Source organism: Chelonia mydas, chromosome 20 (assembly GCF_015237465.2).
Source record: "Chelonia mydas isolate rCheMyd1 chromosome 20, rCheMyd1.pri.v2, whole genome shotgun sequence".
NCBI classification, from domain to species: Eukaryota; Metazoa; Chordata; order Testudines; family Cheloniidae; genus Chelonia; species Chelonia mydas.
The window spans coordinates 2,871,588-2,889,614 of NC_051260.2; the positions used below are offsets into that span (position 1 = coordinate 2,871,588).

Below are 18,027 nucleotides of genomic sequence, written 5' to 3' on the forward strand. Positions count from 1 at the left end.
TCCTTCCCCCTTTGCACCTGATGACTCTGTTTACTGCTTAAATGCAGATTAAGGCAAACACACAGTCTTTTGCTCAGGACAGATCCGCTTGCTGACTTCTGCCAGGGGACGGCTGTGGGGTTTGGACTGTGTGTAAATCACATCGTGCGGGGAAAGCATCTCGCTTCACTTCCAATGCTGCCAAGCCTATGTGGTGAGGATGCTACTGACCAGCAAAGGATGAATTTCCAAACGATACCGCCCCAGGCCTCCCTTGTACAAAGACGGTTACAATGGCGTGCCGGGTGTGAATACAGGGGTGCATTACATCATGTGGGGGCGGGGGTTGCACAGTGCCAGACACAATGGGGCCCCCATCTCGGTTGGGGGTGTGTGACTGTGTAATGCCCGTCACAATGGAGCCCCAATCTTGGTTGGGAGGGGGGTCCGCCCAGTGCCGGGCACACTGGGGCCCTAATCTCAGAGAAGCACCAAAATCCTGGGTGTTCCCTTCTGTCGATCTCTAGGCAAATGTTATACCAATAAAATAAAAACGAGCAGGATCTTATTAAAGGGGAAAAGGCCAGATGCCATGTTTATTGTGAAAACAGAAAGAATCCTAGTAAGCAGTCAGTTATAGCGATAACATTCCATCCAATTTCACATTTATTCACACACACACGGGTTCTGCCAGGTTGTTATCATAGTTACCAGCCTAAGAGTTGCTCGTACCAAGCCACTGGCCAGGAGGCCTGGACACGAGGAGGGAGCAGGGCCTTGTCAGATGTGCATCTGATGCTCCTGGAAGTTGGTTTGCAGAATCAGACCTAAAGTCCTCAGTCTTCAGGGTCTGTTCTCGTAGGGATCCATCCTCCTGTATTTGCCTCGTCATGCTGTTCTCACGTTTGAAGTGACAGTCAGTCACACAGATGGCACAGCAAGGACGGAATGACAGCATGTTGTTGTCTTGTTCTTCGGCCCCCCGTCCCTGGGGCAAGTATGCCCTCAGGGTTATCGGGCTGTCTCGTCCACTGTATTCTTCAGCCAAACGCTCTTATTTTAAGGCTGGCACCTCAATCTTTAATCTTTCATTCCTCGTTCAATCATACATAGAATCCCACTCACACTCCAACGTATATCCTGTCCCATCTGCATTTTGTCACCTACCCATCCTTTACCATAACCATTCTAACATCAGTGGGCCATGGCACACTTCAATAAGTCTACTCATCCCACTTGTCACCCCTAAAAGGAAACGAACAAGATAAGCATGCAAGAGTGGGGGGTTCACAGATCTTATTCTGGAGTTTAGGATGTCACGGGGTCCCCGGGCGATGCTCTGGAACTGCTCCCTATGAAGCCAGGCAGGACTCTGGGGAAGTCTCCTCTCGGGGAGCAGCCTGTCTGCAGGACACACAGCTCCCCCGGCTTCCACCTTCCTGGGTCTGACCTCGGAGCATTCAGCATCCTCTGCCCCTCCCTGCGCGTCCCACAGCGAGTCCGCTCAGGCGGGCTCCTAGGGAAGCCAGAGGGTCCTGCCCCCCAACTCCGCAGGCAGACGTGACTCTCAGCCAGCCAGTAACACAGAAGGTTTATTAGACGACAGGAACATGGTCTAACACAGAGCTTGCAGGTGCAGAGAACAGGACCCCTCAGCTGGGTCCATTTTGGGGGGCAGTGAGCCAGACAACCCCATCTGCCCTTCACTCCTCGTCCCCAGCCAGCCCCAAACTGAAACTCCCTCCAGCCCCCCCTCCTCTGGGCTTTGTCCCTGTCCCAGGCCAGGAGGTCACCAGATTCCTTTGTTCTCCAACCCTTTAGCTCTCACCTTGCAGGGGGGAAGGGCCCAGGCCATCAGTTGCCAGGAAACAGGGTGTCGGCCATTCTCTGTGTCCAGACCCCTGCATACACCTGCCCTCTAGGGCTCTGCAATGATCATACACCCTTATCCCACCACCTAGATACTTAAGAACTGCCTAGGGGAAACTGAGGCACCCCCACACTATTCAGAGGAAACATTAAGAACAGTCCCACTTCGTCACATAGGAAAACAAAGTTTGTACCAGCCATCAAGGACAGCCGTTATCTTGTTACTTTTAGAATAAACTCCTTGTCTCTGGATGTTTTTCTCCAATTGGCACAGACCTTGCAAATTGGCATAGACGTTGCAAATTGGCAGGCCTCTTTCAGCGAGCACAAACTCAGCAGGCCAAGAGACATATTTTCTTTCTAATGGTCATGCCAAATCCGGGGTCTGTTCTGGAATCGTTCTTTCTTACATTTTCCACAACATAAAACATTAATTATTACTTTTAATCCAACCCACGCCCACTCCAGCTAATCTGCCTGCCCAGCCGCACTTCCCCGCCTACAGACTAGGCTTTGATACCCCCCAGTCTGAGCACCCAGGAACTCAGCACCGCTGGGATTTCACGGGCTGGTTTTTCTGAATCCCTTTTGGGGCCAGAACAAACTGACACAACACTTTTGTTTATGCACAGGCAGAACCTTGCACCCTGGCCTTTCCTCTGTTGATGAATTCGCCGCCCCCATCCACTGCTCAGACGCCTGCCCGGGACGGCTGCCCAGCTCCGCTCCACGGGGCGTGGCATGTCCTTCATCTTTGTTGTGTCCATCTAGTCCGAAGGCTGCAGACCAGGCAGACCAGGCGGGAGCTGACAGCCAAGGCAAGCAGAGACCTTGCTCACAGGTAGCTGGTTGGAGGCTTGACGGAGCAAAGGGGCCAGTGTCCTTATGCGTGATTGATACAGGGAAGGGTAGGGGGCAGGGGCTGGCTCAGGGCTGCTGGCTCGGGCAGAGCTCAAAGGGACCGTGAACCGTGGTCTGCAGGCCGGCACAACGGCTACCTAGGGCGAATCAAAGGGGTGGGTTCTCCCCTGGCTGGCCTCTTGTCCCGGCGTTCACCTCCGTGCCCAGCGGCTGTAAACCGGCCCCAGCTGGGATCTCGTACCGTTTGAGGCTGGTGAATTTAGCGGGGCTTGGTGTGTTGGCAGCAGGGCTCGCTGGGAAACCTAGACTCCCGGGAGTTGCTGGCTGCTAAGCGCAATTGAAAATACAGCCCGTGTTCAGAACATGGGGGGGCTGAGAGCTCGGAGAAATCGGTTTTGTGTCCATAAGGAGTTTAATTCTAAAACCCCAGGCTCCGTCTCTTCTAAAGTCCCACTTGTGTTAGATGCGTTGGGCCGTGGTGCTCATGAATCCTGTGGCCGCTGCAGGCAGGCTTCTACGCAGTCCTTCAGTGCTCTGCGCTGTTAAGCGGCTGCTCCGACCCACCCCAGAGCTGGCTGCATTTCCGCGCAAGTCTTGCCCCAGCTGGTTGGTTGGTTTGCTTGCAGTGCGGGAGGATGTGGCTGTACCTGGCCGCCCTGCTGGGGCTGTACTTCCTGCACCGATGGTACCGGGAGCAGCAGGCGGTGCAGAACCTCCGAGAGAAATACGTCCTGATCACCGGCTGCGACTCCGGCTTCGGGCACCTGCTGGCCAAGCACCTGGACATGCGGGGCCTGCGGGTGCTGGCGGCTTGTCTCACCCAGCAGGGCGCGGAGCAGCTGAAGAAGGCGACGTCGGAGCGGCTGCAAACGGTGATCCTGGACGTCACCCGCACCGACAGCATCGCCGCGGCCACCGCCTGGGTGAAGGAACAAGTGGGGGACAAAGGTGGGGCCCCTGAATCCCACCTGCCCCTTTGCCAGGGGCAGCTCTGAGCTCACACAGGCTGGGGCTGTGCTAATGCGACAGCCAGGAAAGGAGTGAAGGGTTGGGAGCTAGGACTCCTGGGTTCTATTCCCATCCTGGGGGGAGGGAGTGGGGTCTAGTGGTTAGAGCAGCAAGCGCTGGGAGCCAGGACTCCTGGGTTCTATTCCCATCTCTGGGAGGGGTGTGGGGTCTAGTGGCTTAGAGTAGGGGGGCCTGGGAGCCAGGACTCCTGGGTTCTATTCCCATCCTGGGGGGAGGGAGTGGGGTCTAGTGGTTAGAGCAGTGAGCGCTGGGAGCCAGGACTCCTGGGTTCTATTCCTATCCCTGGGGAAGAACGGGGGGCTAGTGGTTAGAGCAATGGAAGCTGCAAGCCAGGACTCCTGGGGTCTAGTGGCTTAGAGGGTGGGGGGCTGGGTGTCCTGCCCTCCCCCAGCTCCAGTTTCAATGCACCAGTGCTTCTCCGCCAAGGACGAAGCGCCGTCGGCAGTTACATTCAAGGCACAGTGATGCCGGATGATGCCAGATAACCTCAGCACGCTGCAGACGGTCCCGGCCCAGAGGCCCAGAGAAATGGCCCTTTAGCAGCTGCCCCAGGCACACGTGGGGGATTGGGGCCAGGACGGGGGGTTGGTTTAATTGCCAGGTGTGGATGGACGTTGGTGCTGTTAGGAGATTTCAAAACCAAAGGGAACAGCCTCCCGCCGTGCTCATTCGCCGTCCCTTTCCCAGGGCTGTGGGGCCTGGTGAACAATGCGGGGATCATCGGCTCCCTGGCCCCCAACGAGTGGCTGACCAAGGACGACTTCGTCAAGGTGCTGGACGTGAACCTGATCGGCCTGATCGAGGTGACCCTCAGCATCCTGCCCCTGGTGAAGCGAGCCAGGGGCCGGGTCGTCAACGTGGCCAGTATCCTGGGCCGGCTGGCCTTCTACGGAGGCGGCTACTGCCCTTCTAAGTACGGCGTGGAGGCGTTCTCCGACAGCCTCAGGTACCTGCGAGAGCCGCCTGCTCCCCTGCCCCACCTCGTCCCCAGATCAGCCCAGAAATGGCCAAGTGCAGAGAGGCCCAGGGGTAGGAGTTTCTAAAGCAATTTGGGGCCTACAACTTTTGAGGGCCTGCCCTGAAACCCCTTAAAAGAGCCTGAGTCGCAGAGACGACCCTTAGCGCCCGCCCTCAGGGGAGCAGGCTCCTTTGAGGGTCCCCCGTCGGCCCCCCAAATCCCTAGTCCTTTGGGAAACCTGTCCCTGGCCACTGATTTCCAGGTGCTGTAATTTAAAGGGCCCCACTCCAGAAGCGTTGTTCCCAAAGGGGGAGCTGGGGGGGGGCTCCCGAAATCCGCGGCACCCGGTGGCGGGCGGTGACGGATTCGTTCCGTTCCAGGCGCGAGCTCCGGCCCTTCGGCGTGAAGATCGCCGTGGTGGAGCCCGGCTATTTCCGCACGGTCATGACGGATACCCAGCACCATCTGGAGTGCCTGGAGGAGAGCTGGCGCCGCGCCCGCCCCGAAGTCAAGGAGAGCTACGGGCAGTGCTACTTCGACAGCCGTGAGAGCTCTTCTGGCGTCGTGGGGAGACAGGGGCTCTCCGGGCAGGCTCCCGAGGGTGGGAAGAGGGGAGAAGCCAGGCAGCCCATACACAATCTGTCCCCTCGTCTCCCCTGACGGGGACCCCGGAGCTGCTGTGCGGGAGCCTTTGCCTGAATACAGCCACATTTCTGCAAAGGGGCGCTTGGCGGCCGTAATGGACTCACGCGCCGGGTGTAGGTGGGAGAGGCTGCCCTCTGCAGGGCGGATGCACGCTGCGCGGTTGTGGGGGGGTCAACCCTACGCTGTTAGCAGCTAATGGAGATTCTCCGCAGGTAGGGCTTTGGCAGCGGGGGCTCTGAGTGCGTTTGAGGGGTGTCGAGTCCTCCGAAAATTTTAGCCTCTCCCCAGAGAGTCAGTTGCTTCCAACTAGGGGATTCCCCAGAGTTATGCCCTGACATTGACTGGAAATCCAGTTCCCAGGGAGTCATCGGTATGTTTACGAGTCAACCCGCCAATGATCGGAATTGGGGCCGAGCTATTGACGCAGGCTGCCTGCAGACTCAGGAAGTCACCGTAACGGTCAGAGCATTTCTTTGCAGCTGCAGGGGTCAAATCTTAGTCCCCCTCCCCTCCCACAAAGGGCTGAACCCCTCTGGATTGAAATCTGGGGGGCAGGCATGGGACTGACCTCTCCCCCTTGTCTGCTTACAGTCTACAAGCTCATCAGAGAGTCACTCTCGACAAAGCCCAGCACCAATCTCTACCTGGTCACCGACTGCATGGAGCACGCGCTGACGGCCCGCCACCCCCGCACCCGCTACTCCGGGGGCTGGGACGCCCAGTTCCTCTACATCCCCCTCTCCTACCTGCCCACGGCCTTGGCGGACTGGGTGCTGACCTGGACTTGGCCCCGCCCAGCCCAGGCCGTGTAAGAGGGGGAAGGACAACCAGGGGGCATCCCAGGGGGCGGAAGAGGAAGAAGCAGGGAAATCCAGCAGGGCCCGGGTGCAAAGAGCAGCTTTGCCCGTCTGCACCGGGGGGGCATCTGCACTGGAATTGGTGCCAACCCCCCCCCGCGCAGTGCAGACGAGCACAGTTCCCGGCAGCTCCTTCCTAAACGGGACTGGATCCTTCTGTTGAAAGGTTAAGGGCCAGATCACTTCCCAGGCAGGTGGCTGGGAGGTGCAGGCTCTCACCAGCTGGGGAAAGCCAGCTCGAAAGCAACCGGGGAGGCTACAGCCTTCAGCCCCAGCTGGCCACTACAATCGTTGGCAGCTCAGCGAACGCCCGGGCCAAGGCAGTGCGAAGCACCCCTGGGCCAGTTTGCTTCCAGGGCCCGTTTCCTTCTGCCGCCCCAACTGCCTGCCTCCAATGTCTCTTGCCTTAGATTGGAGGCTCCTTTGTGTTCGTACGGCACCTAGCACAGTGTGGGGGGGGGGGCTGGTCCCTGACTGAGACCCCCAGCGGGGGGAGGGGGGGGGGGCGCTACCGTCATACACCAAATAAAGAAATATTTCCCATTGATTCACTCACGCCCTTGGCTCTTTGGTTCCTTGTTTGGATGGGAGCATTTGCTGCATTTGAATTATACCGAGCTCGTCTCACCCCTAGAACTCAAAGCACCGTACAAAGGAGGGCTGGGGCAGGATCCCTTTTTACAGATGGGGAAACTGAGGCACGGGGGGGGGGAAGACTTGCCCAAGGCCATCCAGCAGGCCAGTGGCCGAGCCGGGAATAGAATGCAGCCCTCCCAAGCCCCAGTCCAGCGCTCTAGCCAGTAGGCCTCACTGCCTCCCATTTTACACAGTGACACTTTGTGAGCCCAGGTCCCAAGGGGATTCCCCAGCAAAGCAGCCCCCCTGCCAGGGTTGAGCCTGCGTCCCCGAGAGCATGAGCGGTGTCGGGAGCAGCTGGGACGTGAGCTCCCTGCGCGTGCTGTCATGTGAAGACCCCATCCGCAGGGCAACGGCAGCCCCCTTGCCCCAGCTGCAAGGTGGGCAATGTCTCCCAGGGGTGCTGGACCAACGTGCATAGTGGGGGTGCTGAGAACCAAACTGAAAACCACTTCCAGCCCGGGGGGGGCAGCTCCCCAGCACCCCCAGTTCCAGCACCTAGGCTGCCTACACTGCGCTGCAAAGCCCCTGAACGCCATCGGCTGCGCAAAGGACCCACCCACGCTGCACCAGAAGCTGCAATGCAAACTCCGGTTCAATGCAAACTCCCTCTGCAGAGGGCACAAGGGTCACTGCAGCTTGCATGGGACTCCCCTCCCGCTCCCAGCCCCACGGCTAAGTCTCCCACGCAGGGGAAGGGAGAGGTCCCTGGGCTCTGCGAGACCCCCTGGGTAGCGTAGTGGAGCCGACGGGTGCGTTTCATCGCCCCGTTATGAGGAACTCGCACGGCGGGTCGCACAGGCCCCGGGACGCTAAACGGCTCTCAGCCGGCGGATGGCCGAAGTACACTAGGGAGCGTGTGTGAGCCGGGGCAGGGTGCCGCTCTTGAGGGGAACTTCCCTGGCTTCTGCACGACCCCGGGGAGATGGGCTGGCGAGAGGATCCGAGTCCTCGCTCCCACTCCCTTTACCCAGAGCCCTACCTGACCTCAAGGGCTCCCCTCCCATCTCCTGGGCCAGAGTCCTCGGAACCCGACACGGCTGGGCCCCGGATTCCTGGGGGGCTCCACCCCCAACCCTGTCGTGGCCACGTAGGGCAGGGGCTGGGGTGTTCCCACTCTGGGGGGCTCTCGCTGCAGGCCGGACACTCGCTCTGGCGGTGGCCACGTGCCCTCAGGCTCCAGGTGGCAGGACCCTTCTGCACAGCGTCGCCCCCGCCCCGCCGGGTTACGATCCCTGTCCACGTCCGGCCGGCAGGGCCCCTTGGCTGGGGCGTCTCCCTGCGCTGGGCCCCTGCCCAGGGTCCCCCCTCACTCTGCCCAGCTGCTCCCCGCACCGGCTCCGGACAGCCCCGGCCCCAGCCCCAGCTCCAGCTCCAGCCCCAGCTCCAGCCGCAGCCCGGCTGCTGCTTCTGCTCTGCCTCCAGCTCCTGGACCCTGGGCTGCGTCTCTGGCCCCTCTGGCTCTGGTGGCTGCAGCCCTGCTCCCAGCACAGGTCTGCTCCCTGGGCTGCTTCTGTGGCCCTGCTCCCAGCCCTGACCTGCTCCCTGGGCTGCTTCTCTGGCTCTCTCTGGCCGGCGCGGCTCCGCTCCCCTGCTCTCTCCTTAGCTCGGCCCCTCTCTGCTCCAGGCCATTCCAGCTCAGACGGAGAACAGGACCCCCCGACTCCCTCGTTAGCCTGCCCGCCCTGTCAATCGGGCTGGCCCGGGGCACTGGCTTCTCCCCATTGCCCCTGGGGACTGCCAGTCTCAGGGTCCTGATTTCCCATCAACCCTCCCCCTTTCTTTTGGGACTGGGAGCTGGCAGCCAACGCCCCCCCCCCCAGATGTTCGTGGGGGGCCAACAGTCCCCGTACACACGCATTTGATATCTAAGGAAGCGGGGCTGAAATGCAAGGCCTGCAGGCTGAGGCCTGTAAGATACCAGCTTAGGCCAGAAGCTTGAGAAATGCTCTCCATGAGTAAACGACCAAAGAATGAGCCGACGCCGGGAAGAAGTGTGCCAACGGGGAGGGGACTGCAAAAAATGAACTGCCCGCTACTCATTGGGCGTAACTGCCAAAGAAAATAAAAGGAACTGCAAACAAGCTATGAAAAACAGGGTGTCCCCCTATGCCGGGGGGACAAAGTCCGACTAAGGACAAAGAGGGTGGGCGCCGTCACGCACGTGTGCAGAGTGTAGGTGTGGCCAGAAGCACGAGATAAAAGAGGGAAAACTCCGGCAGCAACTGCCCCGCTCCTGAGGATCAACGGGCCAGGCAGCCATGGGACCCCGAGACGATCACTGAGGATATGAGTACTGTACGGCTGTATTTGTAACTTGGGCATAGGGCTTTATAGGATTTCTATACGCTTGGGTCATCAGAACCTTAATCGTACTTTAATAAAAGTGATAACACAGACTAGACCGTAGACCTGTGAATGTCTGGGGTATGGAACAGCTTCCGTATGAGGAGAGATTAATAAGACTGGGACTTTTCAGCTTGGAAAAGAGACGGCTAAGGGGAGATATGATTGAGGTCTATAAAATCATGACTGGTGTGGAGAAAGTAGATAAGGAAGTGTTGTTTACTACTTCTCATAACACAAGAACTAGGGGTCACCAAATGAAATTAACAGGCAGCAGGTTTAAAACAAACACAAGGAAGTATTTCTTCACACAACGCACAGTCAACCTGTGGAACTCCTTGTCAGAGGATGTTGTGAGATGGACCTTTGGTCTGACCCAGTAGGGCCATTCTTATGTTCTTACGTAATGTCTTTGAGAGCTCCTAGAGGCTCGAAATGTGAAGCGAGCAGCAGAGGGGACTCTCACGCTGAGAAGCTCGTAGCGGTAGCCATCCGAGCCGAACACAGGCTGGCATAAAGACAGCATCACCACCTTCACTTTAACCAAAATAAAAGGCTAAAGCAGGAAATGGCAGAGAACCAGGGTGGGGAGGTGTCTCCCACCTGCAGTTTACACGGGGTGAAATTTGGAGTGACTCCCGGAGCTCAGACAGAAACTGGGGTAACCCAGGAGGAAATGCAGCCTGCTTCTTTCCAAAGGGGGCGGCTGGGAGGGGGTTTGGGAGGGACACATGCCCTCCCGGGGGCTGCAGGGAAGCCGAAAGCTTTCATTCTGCAGCCAGCCATTTCTCCCTCGGTGCCCGCCTTGCTCCAGCGTGGGAGGGGTGGTGAATGTGCTCCGTCTCCCTGACCCACAGGCCGTGGGGCTCTGCCCCTGACCGGGGCAGGCCTCGCACAAGGCAGGGAGCTGGGCCTTACCCTTCCCCCCACAGCTGGAGGAAAGCTGAGATTTGCTACAGTGCGGGAGGGTTAATTATTTCCCTGCAGCTAGCAGGGGCTGCAGTCCAAGCGTGGGGAGGGGGTTCGTTTGCTCCCAGAGCAGAGTCCAGTGCTGATCCTGACCCCCACACACCCCAGCCCCACAGAACTGGCCAAGAGAGGGCGGTGGCTGCTGCGGGCCGAGATGCAGGGAGCTGTTGCCGGGCTAAAGTCACTCCTGCTTCAGGGCATGAGCCTCTAACTCTGGGGGTTAGGAGAAAACGGTCCCGGAGCTGGCTGTTCCTTTGCCTCTAAGGCAGTGGGATTCCTAGGGACAGTTCTGGCGTACGTCCCTTCAGTAGGGAATCTTACAGATAGATTCATAGATATTAAGGTCAGAAGGGACCATTATGATCACCTGGTCTGACCTCCTGCACAACGCAGGCCAGGGAATCTCACCCGCCCACTCCTGAGACAAACCTCTCACCTCTGTCTGAGCTATTGCAGTCCTCAAATCGTGGTTTAAAGACTTCAGGGAGCAGAGAATCCTCCCACAAGTGACTCGTGCAATCATCTGCCCTGACCCCTCTGATCCAATCCTCCCTGCTGTGTATTCTCTCCAACAGGCCTTTAAGGCAGACTAGACCCCACCCAGCAGCTTCCCAAAACCCCAGGCCGTCTCGGCCTCCTTTTGAAAAGAAAGAGCCCGGGTCTGTGGGGTCTAAAGAGCTTGTCCAAGCAGCTGTCACAAGCAAAGAGTCCAGGGCTTTCCACCAAAGGTCAGTTACAGCTGGATTTCAGCCACTGAACCCAGGTGCCTCAGTTTCCCCTCTGTAAAATGGGGACAATCGTTCATTTCTCCCGTGTTTTGTCTGCTCCGCTTAGCAGGTCAGCTCTCTGGGGCAGGGCGCAACTCTGCGTCGGGGCAGTGCCCAGCACACTGGGGCCCTGAGCTTGGTCCACTAATAAGCAGCAATAGGGACTACCTAGGGCTAAGCAATCAGGACCACCTTGGATTTGCCTTCCAGAGACAGGTGCTGGCTGGCTGCGAGTTCTCGGGTCTCTGGATTTAGACAGGCTGCTTGCTTAAGCTAGACATGACGCAACTGGGTCTCCCGACACAGGTATGGGGAGGCACCAGCGGACAGGGACGTCTCTCACACCGGCGCTGAGTAATTGCTTGGGAAGGAATCTGCAGGGCGAGTCATTCTCGATGATGCCGGCAGGATCTGTTACGGGCCGGCTAGCGATTCGCTCCCAGCAACTCCCAGCAGGGGATCCGTCCGGTGGCCAAACTGGCTTCAGGACTCGTGGTCTGGCCTTGGACCTGAGAAGAGGTTCAGTGTGCAGTGGGTTGGTTTCATCAGAGGTTCTCGTATGGTGGAGTTTCAAACTGCTGTCTCCCCTCCAGATGGGCTGGGTTACCCTGCTGGGGTCACCGGGGGGCGAGAGACTCTGGACACAGATCATGGAGATTTGGGGACAGGCAGATAGGAAAGGGAGCTGAATACCAAGGACGGGCGGGTCACGGACACAAGGAGAGGGGTGGTCTACGTCCGGGGAGCTGGTTAAAGGGAGGGGGTGGTGGTGTGCCCGGGGGAGGGGGGTTGGGGAGGGTTGGTTAGGAAACCACATTCCATCCCAGGACACGGAGAAGAGATTACTCTGGTGAAGCAAACTCCAAGGAGCTCTGTTTTGATTCAACATTTGTAATTAAGAACTGATTTGCATAGTCTCAGCTGGGTGCCACGGGACAGGGGTCTCACCCCCGCCGGGAATTTGGACCCCATGTACCAGTGACGCTCCTCTGGTCGCTGCCACCTGCCGAGAGTCTCACGCTGCATCTTCCTCCTACGCTTTTTGGGCTGGGACCGGGGAGGACCACATCAGCACCAAGTCGGCGAACCAGGTGGGCAGGTAACTCAGCGGGAGGAAGACCAGCTTGGCGTCCCAGCCGGCGGAGTAGCGGGTGCGGGGGTGGCGGGCCGTGAGCGCGTGCTCCATGCAGCTGGTGACGATGGACAGATCGGAGCTGCAGGATTTCTGCATGTCGTGGGTGGCGCGGATTACTGCGCAGGCAAAAACAGAGAGTCGGGCCCCGCCGGGCTTAGCCGCAGCACCAACCGCACCCGGACTGAACGGGTCGGCCGAGAGGTCAAAGGGGAAGGACAGACTGTGAGCACAGGCTGCGAAGCGGCAGCGGCAGGATGGCCTAGTGGTTAGGGGCTCACTTGGGACCTGGGCTCAATCCCTGCTCTGCCCCACGCGACCCGGGTGAGCCTGGGCCAGTTGCTCTGTGCTGCCGTTCCCCATGTGGGGCTATTTACAGCATCACTGTCGGCTCAGGAGACCTGTAGCCGGATTTGGCATCCCGCCTCTTGTGGGGCCTGATCCCACCAGCTGAGTGGGTGATGGAAGGGGCCAGATCCTGTGCGATACTGAGGGCCAGATTTGCAAAGGGCCAGCAGACACCTATGGAGGCAGAGCAGCGCCTCGTGGAATTTTCAAAAGCACCTCGGTAAATTCGGTGCCTAAGTCACCTGGGCACCTATGATCGTCCCACTAGACTCGTACCTGCAGCGTTAGGCGCCTAAGTACCTTTGTAAATCTGGCCCACAGTATCGCACCGGATCAGGCCCCTTGCATCACCCAAGGAAAGACACATGCAGCTCCATTTTCAGGGGCTGAGTGCTCAATCGGAGACCCCCCAGGGCTCATTCGTGCTGAGGTCTGCGCCCGTGGCATGTCTCAAAACCCAGGGCTAGGGGCTTTGGGAAAAATCCAGCCAATGAGACGCAGGGATCCAGCACTCCCCGGGTCTGAGCAGGGGCGAAAAGCAGCAGGAGCGTTTCTGTCGCTGATGCCGGCACACGGATCTGAACACAGAGGGGCCATTTGTCCAGAAAAGTAAAATCCCCTGAGAGAAGCAGCAGCTGCCACTGATTCGCCGGTGGAGAATCGTCCTGGCGCAGCAGGGGGTGAGGTGGGTGGGGGTTATTACGCTCAGGAGATCAGCGTGGGAGCTCTGCTCCCGTGCAAGGGTCAGCAGGGTTCACAGACCACGTGTGCGAAAGACACACCTGATCTCGGGGCACGCACGTCCAAACCTCTCTGAATGGTACATTAAATTGTGTCCACATTTAAGAAGGGGGGTTTCAATCCTGTTCAGCCAGCCGGGCTAACCGGATTGAAAACAAAACCACCTGATTTCCTACCTAGACAAGGCCTAAGCGGGAACTAGGAGTCTGACCCCACAATGCCGGGCACAGTGTGGCGTCATTTGCACTAGTGCAAAGGGGGTGTGCAATGCCACTCAGTCACAGAGTACGGCAGCTGAGACTCTGCCCCCGAGCTGCCCCGTGTACGCCACACAAAGGCCGCTCTGATGCAGCGCAGGGCCGGAGACTAGAGCTGTTGCTGCCGGCTGGTGGGGAAGGGAATGGGACCAAGGACTTACAGCTTTTCAGGTAACTCTCCCCGTAACTCGCTTTGGTTTCCTCAGGGAGCCGCTCCCAGAGGCGAGTGAAGTTCTCGTTAATGAGCTGAGGGTTGGTAATTGTGGTGCGGAAGTAGCCCGGCTCGATCACACACACCTTCACCCCGAAAGGCAGCATCTCACGCCTGAAACGGGACAAGCAGGATTAACCCGAGTGGGAACAGCACCTTCCTGGGGGCTGGCCTGGTTCCCGAAGAGGTGAGATCCGAAACTAGCCCCGGTCTTGTATGTGGCCAGGTTTGGTGGCTTCTACAACCTGTGCGGACACAGAGATACTGGAATCAAGGGGCTTTCGGGTTTGTCTACACTTGGAAGTTAATTTGGATTGAGGTCGATGCGAATTAAAAGCACAGTAGTTATTCCAGAATAGCTCCATGTGCGGAGTGCTGCTCAACCGAACGCCTTCCTGATTTCCTCCATCTGAGGCTCTGTCCCTGGATGTTTAACTGACTTACAGAGCTGGGCCCGTCCCAGGATATGAGAGACACACGGCGGGGGAGGTCATCTCTTTTATTGGACCAACCTCCGTCGACGAGGGAGAAAAGCTCCCGAGCTTACGCAGAGCTCTTCGGAAGGGGCATGTGAGACGACTGACAGGTCGACGGAGCCTCCCACGCGGCAGCGAGACCTTCCTGGGACCCAGGCCAGCTCTAAACCAGACCCTTTTGCCAGGATAGCGCCCTCAGGGAGTTGTGTGATTTCTGCGAAAAGCCCCCGAGGGTAGACGCAGGGATACCAGCATCCATGTGCTTTTGCCAATGGAGCTTGTTTCACTGGCTGGTATAAGCTGCACCATATGCCTACGCAAGCAGCAGTTTTCAATACAGCTGTGCTGGCATATCTTTGTTCCAGCAGACGGGGCCTCCGTCCCAAGATGAGCCCCGGTGGGGAAGGATGGTGCAGCTCCTGTTAAGAAAGGAGAATTCCTCCTCCATGCAGCGGCCCTGATCCTGCTGGGGCTGTCTGTGGGTGGATCCAGGGCAGCTAGCAGGATCCATTTCGTACTTAGGGTTGGGCTTTCAGATGCTGGTTTGTAAATTGCACCCACAACACACGCCCAGGGCCGGGAGCACACGGGAGAGTCGCGCCAGTCTAACCTCGGGTGCGAATTCAAACCCGTCTAGTTCATCCAGCCCCAGCCGGGTGCCCGGCTCTCAGGATAAGGGCAGCCGAGAGCAGCTTGGTTGAAATCGGCTGGAATCACAGTGTCTGCGCTGGCGTCCGCCACAATTTAACTCGCTTGGTTTAAAACCTGATTTATATTAAACCCCTGCAACTCTCCCACGTAGACGAGGCCTAGTGGCGCGGGGCTGCACCCGGAGGAGCCTCTGAGCTGACGCCAGGAGAAATCAAGTCTCAGCGGAGAGCCTGTCTCCACAGCGAGTCGCGGCGGGGCACGGCAGGGGGTGGACCTGCAGCACCCCAGCTGGCAGGGCGGAGAAACACCCCTCGTCTGCAGTCACAAACTTTGCACTGGTTTCCCCTTTCCTTCTCTATCCTCCCAGATCAACCAGGGGCCAGGCAGGAATCCACTAACCCCTTAGATGCCAGAGCACCTTCCTGCCCGACCAGATCCTTGCTAGTGGTCGCTAACCCGTTAGTACAATGGGCAGCAGTGCATGTTTTGAGGGCCAAAGGCGACAGATTCAATCCCCACGGCCACCCCTGAGCAGGAGTCTCGTGAGTCCAACCACAACAAAGAGCCAGGTGCATCGTGTGCAGAAATACACACACGTCACACCTGCGTACACACACGGCTCACAGCCATGCTGTTTGCATGTTGCACCAAGTACGTTCGGGCGCCAACTCACCGTTCGGCACTTGGCACCATGGGTCAGTGCACGGGGTGTGGGGGGTTGCACGGGGGCATCCCCACCCTTCAGGAGATGGGGCTGAATGCGCAGCTGAAGAGGGCGCCCGGTCACTGGTCACTCACCGGAGGCTGTCGGAGAACGCCTCCACGCCGTACTTAGAAGGGCAGTAGCCCCCTCCGAAGAAGGACAATCGGCCCATTATGCTGGCCACGCTGACGACCCGGCCCCTGGCTCGCTTCACCAGGGGCAGGACGCTGACGGTCACCTCGATCAGGCCGATCAGGTTCACGTCCAGCACCTTGACGAAGTCGTCCTTGGTCAGCCACTCGTTGGGGGCCACGGGGAGAGAGATCCCCGCATTGTTCACCAGGCCCCACAGCCCTGGGCAGAGGAGACGGGGTATGTGACTGTGGGGCGCTGTTCCCTCTCCTGTCCCGCCCCCAGAAATCCCTGCTCCTCTCCCACAACCCACTGCTTTCTCTCAAATCTCCACACTGCTGGGAGGACGGGACGTCCCTTCTCCCTGGATCTGCCCCGCACCCCCACAGCTGTTAGGGGGGGACGGAGCACCCCCCGGGAAAGTTCTCACCCCCTGCCTGTGCTCTGGGCTGTGAGCCAGCAATAGGAATAAAGTCACGCTGTCCACTGCCCCCTCGGCGTGCAGATTCCAGCAGGCTATGCCCAAGGGGAAGGATGGCCCAGTGGTTAGGTACTGTCCTAGGACTTGGGAGACCTGGCTTCAGTTCCCTGGGTGATGTTGGGCAAGTCTGGGCCTCCGGTCAGTCACAGCCAGTCCAACCTGCTGCTTTCCCTTCCCAGCATGGGAGGGTGGCGGTTTAATGCAGGCTAATGCCCGGGGGAGCATGGAACAGCAACAGCCCCCCGCTGTGGGGCCTGCGGATAGCAAGACCCCCCCCCCCCCAAAGCTGCAGTCACAGCTCCCCAACCTGCTCTACAGTCCAGGTGACACCCAGGGGAGAACTGGGTGTGCCCCTGCCGCATGTTAATAGGACAATCAACACCCATATGCCTGTGATGAGTATCTAGCAAGGGGCGTGATCCGGGGTGGGCGAGGGACGGGCACAGCCAGACCCGGGCCCCGCACCTTTGTCCCCGACTTGTTCCTTCACCCAGGCGGTGGCCGCAGCGACGCTGTCGGTGCGGGTGATGTCCAGGATCACCGTTTGCAGCCGCTCCGACGTCGCCTTCTTCAGCTGCTCCGCGCCCTGCTGGGTGAGACAAGCCGCCAGCACCCGCAGGCCCCGGGCGTCCAGCTGCTTGGCCACCAGGTGCCCGAAGCCGGAGTCGCAGCCGGTGATCAGGACGTATTTATCCGGGAGGCCCTCGACACTCTGCCGCTCCCGGTACCATCGGTGCAGGAAGTACAGCCCCAGCAGGGCGGCCAGGTACAGCCACATCCTCTCAGGCGGTCTCTGGGGGTGAGAGGAAAGGGAAGCGTTACAGGGCACCGGCTCTGTCTCAGGGGGCACCCGACGGCCTGGTGGACTCAGGAGAACCGGGTTTGATTCCCAGCTCTGCTACCGACTCCTTGGACAAGTCACTTGCTCGCTCCAGGCCTCAGTTTTCCCATCTGTACAAAGGGGATAATCCTCCTCCCTTTGTAGGCATAGACTGGGGCAGGGCCTGTGTCTCACTCCATGCCTCTGGCGTGAGGGGCCCTGATCTCAGCTGGGCCTCCGACGTGCTAGTGTGATACTCAGAAGGTCCTGTCCGGGCAGGGGAGCACATCAACGGGCAGACCCAGCGACGGGACCAGTCCGTGCTGGGTGTGTCTGTGGTCCCCTTGGTAAAGACGGACCCCGGGGTAACTGGTACCACCCCAGGGCCACTAGCACCACAGGGGCTCTGCTGCTGCCTGTCCTTTGCCTCCGGCCCAAGGACGAGCTCTCAGCGACGGGGCTCGAACCCTCCTGCACCTTGGACTGGACGCCACGCACCCCTCTCCTGACAGCGCCCACCTTGAACCCTCTGAAGGTTCAGCTCCTGCCGAGGGAAGTCCGACGTGTCCGGGTTTTTAATACCTTATGGAGACAACCTGGGACCAACCCCTTCCAGAAGCTTCCTTGAGCAAATCATTTACCAATCCCCCCATGTTAACCAAACAAGAACACTCTGGGGCTGGCTGCATTGTTTGCCCAGAATTAGCCTCCTCCTCTCCTTCAAACAGCCCCGGCTGTTGCGACACCCATAGGAATCCAGCCAGCTGATAGGTGCCAGCTAGCAGGTGGGTTAATATGCCCGTGAGTCTGTATTTCATTCCTCTCCTCCTCCGGTCACGTGTCCCAAATGAGATCCTGGTCCCATCGCGCCAGGTGCTGCACAGACATCCAGCAAGAGGCAGCTCCTGCTCGGAAAAGCTAAGGCCCAGATTTTAAAAGCTATTTAGGCCTCTCACTCTGGGAGCTGGATGCCTAAATAGCTTCAAAAACTGGGGCCTTAAAGTCTAAGTAGCCAGGACAAACAAAGGGTGGGAGGGGAAACTGAGGCACGGGGAGGGGAAACTGAGGCACAGAGCAGGGAAGTGACTCACCCAAGATCACCCAGCAGGTCATGGGCAGACCTGGGTTCTATTCCTGAGTCCAGCCCAGCACTCCATCC

General features: G+C 58.9%; 2 protein-coding genes across 5 annotated transcripts in view; one reads left to right on the plus strand and one right to left on the minus strand.

Annotated features, from left to right (window-relative positions):
- Positions 1–2,550: 2,550 nt before the first annotated feature.
- LOC102944543 (17-beta-hydroxysteroid dehydrogenase type 6) lies at positions 2,551–6,628 on the plus strand. The gene is made up of 5 exons (XM_037883712.2): positions 2,551–2,689; positions 3,336–3,657; positions 4,426–4,684; positions 5,077–5,240; positions 5,933–6,628. The coding sequence occupies exons 2-5, from the start codon at positions 3,345–3,347 to the stop codon at positions 6,151–6,153; spliced, it is 957 nt and encodes a 318-aa protein (XP_037739640.1). The 5' UTR covers positions 2,551–2,689; positions 3,336–3,344; the 3' UTR covers positions 6,154–6,628.
- A 5,163-nt stretch (positions 6,629–11,791) lies between these two features.
- LOC102944769 (retinol dehydrogenase 16) overlaps positions 11,792–18,027 on the minus strand; it is a 42,517-nt gene continuing 36,281 nt past the window's right edge. For 3 of the 4 annotated variants that reach the window (XM_043532620.1, XM_043532618.1, XM_043532619.1), the window contains 4 exons: positions 16,514–16,841; positions 15,531–15,789; positions 13,556–13,719; positions 11,792–12,167 (listed from right to left, as the gene is read on the minus strand). In XM_043532620.1, the coding sequence (XP_043388555.1) occupies positions 11,950–12,167; positions 13,556–13,719; positions 15,531–15,789; positions 16,514–16,841 (969 nt within the window). In that variant the 3' untranslated portion in view covers positions 11,792–11,949. Of the gene's footprint in view, positions 12,168–13,555; positions 13,720–15,530; positions 15,790–16,513; positions 16,842–17,387; positions 17,517–18,027 lie in introns of those variants that run through there. The other variant, XM_037883711.2, reaches the window with a different exon arrangement.

Excerpts from the sequence above, each read along its gene's own strand:
- LOC102944543 (XM_037883712.2), top strand. The coding sequence starts at position 3,345 with ATGTGGCTGTACCTGGCCGCCCTGCTGGGGCTGTACTTCCTGCACCGA. Across the intron at positions 4,685-5,076 it reads GCGTTCTCCGACAGCCTCAG|GCGCGAGCTCCGGCCCTTCG; the intron begins GTACCTGCGAGA and ends GTTCCGTTCCAG. Across the intron at positions 5,241-5,932 it reads GCAGTGCTACTTCGACAGCC|TCTACAAGCTCATCAGAGAG; the intron begins GTGAGAGCTCTT and ends GTCTGCTTACAG.